Source organism: Antrostomus carolinensis, unplaced genomic scaffold, assembly GCF_000700745.2.
Source record: "Antrostomus carolinensis isolate BGI_N321 unplaced genomic scaffold, ASM70074v2 scaffold7331, whole genome shotgun sequence".
Taxonomy (NCBI): domain Eukaryota; kingdom Metazoa; phylum Chordata; class Aves; order Caprimulgiformes; family Caprimulgidae; genus Antrostomus; species Antrostomus carolinensis.
The window spans coordinates 51,894-59,998 of record NW_010296240.1 but is presented as its reverse complement, the minus strand read 5'-3'; the positions used below and the strand labels follow the sequence as shown (position 1 = coordinate 59,998).

The window sequence follows — 8,105 nt, the reverse complement described above, 5'->3', positions numbered from 1 at the left end:
GCACAATCTGCCATGAAATACTCAGTCACCATTATGAAGAGGCTGAAATGATAGTATCAAAAGCAGGACAAAGTGTTAATGACTCTTACAGGGTGGTAGTAAACACCTCTGACTTTCACAGTTCAGAAACAGTCCCAGTTTTGCCTGACTTGAGGGAAGGCTCTTCAGTTGTCAGCATAGACAGAATAACGATGCCTGCTCCGTGTCTTTACCATACAGAAAAAGCTTAATTCAGTCATTAATAAATTAATCCTTGTTGCCCAAAGGAAAATGTCAGGAAGTTATAAAAGTGGTTACAGAATGTGTGCGCTGGTCTGCCTACTGGCATATGTTGTCTTTTTCCAAGGGCTTTTTCCCATGCGCTGTTTGTCTTGGTGAGGGAAGCACGTAGTTAGGAAATGCTCTTGTTTGCACTTGGGGATGAACGGAGCTCGTTACTCAAAATAGTCTTAAGCGTGTTCTTGATGAAGGTGGCCGCTGGCTCCGGTGTTATGCGTACATCGTGAGCTGCAGCCACTAAAAAAAAAGAGTTAGAATTAAAGGATGGAAGACTTGCTGGGATTTTCCAACAAATTGTATTGAGACACCACCATCTCTAGCTGGAAGGAAGCTGCTTGCTGACACTTAGTATAAAGCATAGCGTCAGTGGGGAATTTTGCCTTTGGCTTCCTGCTCTCGCAAAAAGCGAAGGATTTTTTTTTATGGTCTCCATAGCAGAAGACCTGCTTTTAAGTTGAAAATTTCTAAGTCTTCTTAATAAGATTTTATAAAGGTGAAGAACTATGTTAAACCCCATTATCAGTTAACATCATATGGATATGTTTGATTTAAATTGCTTCTTAAAAAAAAAAAAAAATCTCAGAGGTTTTTTGAAGCACTTTAAAGGTGGTATGGACGCTGCAGCTGTATCCTTCAGCACCAACTGGAGAGTTACAGAGCAGCTGTTGCTGGCAGATCATGGGTACAGGTGTTTTCCATGTAAAATCTGTAGCAACATTTTTAGGAGGTTTTGCAGACTCTTACCAATTGGATGACAATTTCAGACCAGTTCTCACAGGCTCCCTTGAGAACGTGTGCAATGAGTAATACAATTAAAATGTAGTACTGTGACATTGTATTAGAAGTACTGGCATAAAGCAGTTTACCTCTAGGACATTGAGCTTAATGATGCCGTCTCCATCTTTATCGAAGGCATGGAATGCCCCTAAAGCAAGGAAATAAAAATATAGGGAGTAGATTAAATTACTGGGTGGGTAAAGATGATCCCATATAGTGAAGCAAATTGTGCTCCTGTTGTGTTATGTGAACTTGTGCAGATATTTACTTATGTGGTCAGCAAGTATTGCTGCTGTGTTTTTCCTTAGCTAATACAAGGAGAAACACAGTGGTTTCTTTTGTGTTTGTATGAGACAACTGTGATATTTTAGATTCCTTAAGCACATATTTTTAATAATTAATACTACAGAAAGGCAGTAGTGCTTTAAGCAAACTTTGCTTTGAGTACGACAGTGTGTTTTGAGGGCGAGGAGGGCAGGCAGTGCAGCAAAACCAGGGCAGCCACTCACTGAACATGGCATCCAGGCGCACGAAGCAGCAGATGAAGCTGTCAAAGTCGATGTTCATGTTCTTGTCAGCGTAACGCATGGTGATGATGTCGTAGAGCTGGTTGTTCAGCCGAAACCCTGCAAAAAGACCAGAAATGGAGGAAGTGCTGGTACCAGTCGGGTCTCCAGGAGAGGTTTGGCTGTAGACACTTCTCAGGCCCAGCTGAGGCTGGGGCTGGAGGCTATTGCTGCAGCTGCTAAATAAAGCAAATTAAAGCTATAAGGAGCTTCCCTATGTCAGGCTGCTTTCTTAAAACAGAAGTAGCATTTTGAAATTAGAATTTGGGAGGGCTGATAGCATGTGAGTAACCTCATGCTGTAGATATGAAGAGGAGAGTTCTACACCAAAGAGTTTGCAGCTTAGCTGAACCTGGTAAGAGCAAAGCAACAAAATCTGGGTGCCAGAAATATCAAAGGAAGTTGCTACAAAAACACAATTACGCAATGGTCAAAAAATAGATAAGGAGGTAATTCCTCAACATGGTGTTACTGAACTGTGGCACTGACTGCTGCAGCGTGTGACTGCGCTTCATAAAGGATCTGTCCTGATTTGGGTACTGCTGGTTATTGGCTAAATGCAAGGTCATGCACTGCCTATGTGCTGTAAGACCAGGACATCTTTATCACAAAATCTGTTCTTGGTTCTAAAGTCAGGGCATGAGGTATTTAAATTTATTTATTTATTTTTTACATTGGCAACTTTTCTGCTGAGAATGGAAGCCAGGAAAATAAAAGTGACCCATATTTCTACTGCAACCAGGAGTCCAAATCCAAGTGTAGTTTTGTCCTTAGCAAAGGACCAAATCACTGTTGTTTTGTAAAGTACAAGATAGGCATCTGTTTCTGTTCCTTGATGAACTGGTAACTGACATGCCAAAATACTACTGAAGATAAAGTGTCACTGAAATAATCATATTTAGGTTTCTTGTGATGCTGCAGATTTTCTGATTAAAGAAGTCATCTTGCTCCCTTAGAGAACCAGCAGCTGGTAAGACATTTGCTGGGGGAGGCCTGCTGTCCAGGTAAAGCAGCACACCAATGTGCTTGAGAGAAGAAGCAACAAAAGTAAAAAGCTTCTCTTTACAGGGTGAATTTAATTAACTGCAACTTTTGCAAGAATACTTTCTTCTTACTGCACAGGTAGAAGAGGAGACTAAGCCTGCAGTGGCTTACTGCCACTGAGAAACATGAGCAAGACTCAAGAAACGTCCATCCAGTTGCCTCTGACACAAACTTGGACACTGACCTGCTCTGCCTCAGTTTCAGTGCCCGTACACTTGGGTTGAAGGTTTTCTGCCATTCTTTGATTGTTACTTACACAAAGATAAAGAGTCCACAGCTTAAATGAGGGCAGATGTCTTCAGTGCTCCCAGGTCCCCCTGAACAGCAGGACCCCAAGTGGGAGACCCTTAAGACAGGAGAACATCGTTCATGGAAAGTTTAAGGAGCTGAAGAGATCTGTTTGGTTATCAAGACTTACAAGACTTGCCATTTGGATATTTGAGAAGCTCTGCTTGGGAAAAAAAGGATATTTGAATTTCTGTAGAGTGTCTTTAAAAGGCTGCACTGTGTTCCTGATTTCAGGCTGTGATAGATCAACCCAAAAAAGGTTTCTTTGCCTGTTGGGCAGTGAACACCGGGAGAAGTACCTGCATCATTAACTGCATTGCGCATCTCGTAGCTGTTAATGGTTCCTGAATGATCCGTGTCATAACGCTTGAAAATTTTCTGGAAGAAGAAAAGAATAAATATGAAACAGAAATAAAAGCTTGTACTTCTGCTGAAGGTACCTGCTGACTGCGTATGAGATGTGTGCCTCAGGCACTTGGAGGCTTTGCTATTTGCCCAATACTGCTGCTGCTGGGCGGTCTGGGTTGTTACCAGAGAGCTCCTCTCAGTCTTAAAAGTAAAATAATTTAGATCTGTGCTGTGAGAGGCAAAAGGCTCTCCCTTAGAGGCTCTCCTTGTTTGTCTTGCATTTATGCTATTAATCCTCTCTCTTGATTGTCCTAATTAAGCAATTTGCAAGGCCTTACTCTAGTTCCCATCACTCTCCCCCTCCAATTTGTATGCTTCTATGCTATTCTCATGGGGGAAGTCCTTACATGAGTTCTGGAGCTTCAGAGATTCAGGCTATTTGCTTAGGCTGGGAGTAGGATGAGGAGAGACATTACTTTTTTCTTTTTAGAAGCTAATTTGCAAATTTTCTTGGCTTTTTCTTTTTGATGTAGTGTATGTAGAGAGGTCTGGATTTCCTCCGCAAGCGTCTGTGCTCCACCAGCTGTGAAGAACAGTGCTGCAGATGCCATCAATACCTGCCAGCTTTTAATCTTGTCCCAGAGGTGTCGAAACTCATCAAAGTTTATCTTCCCTGAGCCATCTGTCTGTGATGCAAACATTCAGGTAAAAAACCCATGATATTTTTAAGGGGAAAATTAATTAAGTCTGCAGCTACTGGGGGGATGAATGCATGTTCAGGATCTCCTCAGCATTAAGAGTTGGCTGAGCTGCACAGTAAAATATTCATGAACATTTTGGTTATTGTGCATAGTATTTTGTTTCAGGAGTGTGAAATACTATTTGTACTTTGTGTAGAAGCAAACATCTGGTCCAGAAGAGAGGCTTGCTCTTGGAGTTATTATAAAGTACACGAGCAGGGTGTTTTAATGGACTCTTCCAAATACCTCCAAAAGTGAAGCTTACTCGACTTTTTTAAGACAGCTGAGTTTATCCTAGAATGAAGCTCTTTCTGCCTTGATTAAAATGAATTGAGAATTAAGCAAGATGTTGACTGAAGCCATTTACAAAAATATGTTTAGGCTCCAACTATTATGGCTCTGGGTTGTAGTTACAATTTTGTTCTGATTGTGTTTGAGTGTGCTTATGTTCTCCAAAAACCATGCGTTATGTCAAATAGAAAAACCAAGTGAGGTCTTATCAGAGGTAACCCCATATGGTGTCCTGTAGTGTGTTTTATTGTACTTGCTCTGAGACAATTTCTATTTGCATTGCATGTCAAGCACACAGTGGAATGCATAATGTATTATAAACTTAAAGATAAGAGAGAAATATAGTCAAGTTTGCTGGTACGAACTATAGTTGTATTGAGTTGGTTTAAAAAAAAAATTTAAAAAATCATACTTTATGTACATGAGCTGGCCAGTCGCTGATACTTAAGGAAGGGAATCATACTGACTGACTTGTTCTCTAGTTTTCTGTTTAGGGATATTTTCATCTGCCAGCTGCACTAATTTTGAGATGACTGGAGTTAAGATGTACCAGACTAGGAATGCTGTGTGTTATCTGACTACAGACTACAGTGTCCTGTTCTGCTTCCCTGCCTTACCTAGTTGTGTGTGTGTAGTGGTGGGAAATACAACCCAAGTGGACTAGTGTGGTATCAGGCACTCCCCTTTCACCAGAAAAGGATACATCCATTAAAGCAATCATGCTGCGGCAGGATTCCAGTTCAAATCCTTCTGTCTTTAGGTCCTTATCTGAAAGAAATGATATCCCAGGTGAAAACAGATCATGCAAGTCAGCAAGTGGTTCTTCCTCTTAGGTGTAGCTCTACTAAGTAGAAGCCAAACCTACTTCCTTCATCCAGTAAGAAATTAGTAGTAGAGAAATCTGAAAAGATTGTAACATTATTGCTTGTGAATTAGACCTCTTGTATACAATTAAAACCCCTCAAAAACTCTAAATCAGCTTCCAGGTAACTAAGCAAGCCCAAGGTCTGTAGGCTAAAGTTTGCTTAACAGGGAGAAAGACCTGCCTCTCCATTAGAATTTTATTTTTTAAAGGGTATTTGCAGACTGCCAGAGATGCTGCATCATCCTGTGTGGTGCTTCCAATGAACTGTTGTTCATTTCTGCGTTATCAGTACTTCATCACTTGTAGAGGGCACCTCTATGAAAAGTTCAGCTCCTTAAAGGATGCAAAGTCTATGGAAGTGTAACTAGGGAATTTGTGAGTTTGAAACCATAAATAATTTATAGAGTGCAACTCAGGGGTGGAGGGTTACATTATATCACAGATTTCTTTGTCCAGAGTTACTGAAAAACAGGCTCAAACTCACGTTTTTTAACGACGTTATTGAGAACATTCCTGAGTTCTTCAGCATTGATCTCCATGTCCTGGTGGGAAATGTGTTGAGAATATAATTAATTACAACATTCCTTATTAAGCAGATCACTTTATGGATGGATATGCAAGAAGTATGAAGTCTTTGGTCACTTTTCAGTATGGCATATATATGCTTCAAGCTAGAGCACATTCTAGTTTGTGTAAACATTGGTCCAAATATTTCCTGAGGCTTCAGTACAACGTAGGTCTAAAGTTACCATATAGCCCTTATTAAACTACAACAACGACCAGTAGTTTAAAGCCACAGTATAAGCCAAAAAACAAAATGCAAAAATCCCTGTAACCCATTTGCAGCCTCTCGATTTAAGCTGTTTCTTTGATCTATTTTTACTTTTAACTTCTCTCATTAAGCATATACCAGAGGGCAATGTATTTCTAACGTGTTTATACATGCTCTGAAAAATAGCATCATGTAGTAGTGATAAAAGTAAAAGCCTGAATTTAAGTGAGGCTCCCTTGTACACAATGGGAATACTTTAGATGTACATATGAGGATAGCTGTATACTTAATTGGATTTTGATTTGATTTTGCTTAGCTTCAGATCTCAAAGGAAATTTTAATATTCAGTGTTTTGAATCTGTTGATTCAAGCAGTTGATTTAGGTGCTGTTGTGGCCTGGCTGCTTTGATGGCAGAGGCAGGGATTGCATACTCACATCCCCTGCAATCTGTCGGAAAATATTTCTGAACTGTTTTTCCTGTTCACCCTCCTCACGAGTTTTTGCTGAAAGACGCTGAAAAGAGACAAGCAAAGAAGAGATACAACCTTAGTCCAGCAAGAAGGAAAGGGGCCTGGGGGGGGTGGAATGGATGGCTCACTCGCCCTCATACAAAGGAGCCTCTTACTGAATCTGGAGCTCTTTGGAGGAACGGGTCATCCTCCTGGTCCCCTCCCCTTTTTTGGTTAAACGTGTTCCTTGGCAAAACTGCTAAATATTTAACTTCATCGTGTTGCTCTCCTTTCTCTTGGAAGGAGCCTAAATGATCACTTTTACTGACAGATGTTTATCTTATAATTTTTTGTTTCAAAACATTAAAGAGAAGTTTGGAGCTGAAGAGGCCTATTCACTCCATAACCCCCTTGTAGACTATGAATTGACCAGAGGGACTTGGGCTTAAGAGCTCTTTGCAGTGTAGAGGTCCCTTGCTGGAGACAAGTAGCACATGAGACAGCTTCGCTTTCATCATTTTCCTCTGTCTCAGACACATGCAAAGAGCAAGTCTCAACTCTGAGGCTGATACTGGAAAAGAAAACTGCATTTTTTTTCCCATTCCCACAAAATTAAATTACAGGAATTATGTGTAACAAGGTGAAGTGAATTTCTTAGCTTAGTTCTAATTTTTGTTTGTCTAAATGCAGAGGAAAGTCAGCCTTGGTTCCCACTTTGCCACCAGCATGCTCTGGCAGTCATGCCGCAGACACTTGCCATGCCTCCAGGTGCCACGAGTCTGGGTGCAGGATCTGGCTGTTGCATCTCATGTCCGTAACCCACCTGGCAGGCAGAAACTCCAAATTTGCTACCCTGTGTTCCTCCTCTCCAGTAGCGAGATAAAAGAGGAGGGGTTGCAGAAGCTCCTGGGTTTGCTTGCCCTTTTCTCTTCTGGCCAATGGTTTCTGGTATAGGGATGTGTAATTTGTAACGGGGAGAGGCTGTGATCATTGCCAGGAGCCTCTCAGGTGCAATGTACACCTGTGCCCTGTGTAAAGCGGGTACCACTTCAGGGGCCTGAGCAAGAGCAGATTGAACTGTGCTGCTCATGGGGCAGGGATCTCTCACAGCTGGGATCCTTGTATGAGAGAGCAACCAGGAGATGTTTTCAAGCAACTAAATCCTCCAGCACAGACAGGTGTTAAATAACTGAAGGGATAAGTCTCTATTCACTCATGGTCATTAGATCCACATAAACCAGATGCAAGCTATGCTAAGATTTGGTGAAAAGCTGTTAAGTATCTTAGGACACTTCTTTGCCCCATTTCTGGGCTCTCCCCAGTCATTCTTTCATGCTGACCAGACCAAGTCCTATTTCCCCCCTTGCCACTTGCTGCAGAAACCTTTTTCTGATCTACGTGGGTTTTTTCACCATCTTTGCCAGCATCTTCATCTGCTGTCAGCTCCTTGTTGCTGTTCGCTCTGTCAGAAACAAAGATGATAGGCTAGAAGAAGAAGGAAGAGAGCAAAAGAGAAGTGGAAATTACACAAGAAATAGTGGAAGGGAAAATATTTGGCAACAACCATTCTGTGGTAAAGCGCATGCAGCAACAGCTCCTGCCCCGAGACCATTACTGGAGAAACCAGACTCTGAATGAAAGAAAAGAAGAAATAAAAAAGTGTGTGGGGAGGACACCAGAATGAC

The 8,105-nt window shown here is 41.4% G+C and overlaps 1 protein-coding gene across 3 annotated transcripts in view; it reads right to left on the bottom strand.

Moving 5' to 3' along the window:
* Window positions 1-216: 216 nt before the first annotated feature.
* Window positions 217-8,105, bottom strand: part of CAPN3 (calpain 3) — a 30,090-nt gene continuing 22,201 nt past the window's right edge. For 2 of the 3 annotated variants that reach the window (XM_010178204.2, XM_029087527.1), the window contains exons 16-24: window positions 7,804-7,905; window positions 6,407-6,484; window positions 5,683-5,740; window positions 5,037-5,101; window positions 3,920-3,988; window positions 3,254-3,332; window positions 1,566-1,682; window positions 1,146-1,204; window positions 217-516 (exon numbers count right to left, since the gene is read on the bottom strand). In XM_010178204.2, coding sequence (XP_010176506.1) covers window positions 490-516; window positions 1,146-1,204; window positions 1,566-1,682; window positions 3,254-3,332; window positions 3,920-3,988; window positions 5,037-5,101; window positions 5,683-5,740; window positions 6,407-6,484; window positions 7,804-7,905 — 654 coding nt within the window. In that variant the 3' untranslated portion in view covers window positions 217-489. The remainder of the gene's footprint in view (window positions 517-1,145; window positions 1,205-1,565; window positions 1,683-3,253; window positions 3,333-3,919; window positions 3,989-5,036; window positions 5,102-5,682; window positions 5,741-6,406; window positions 6,485-7,803; window positions 7,906-8,105) is intronic. The other variant, XM_010178205.2, reaches the window with a different exon arrangement.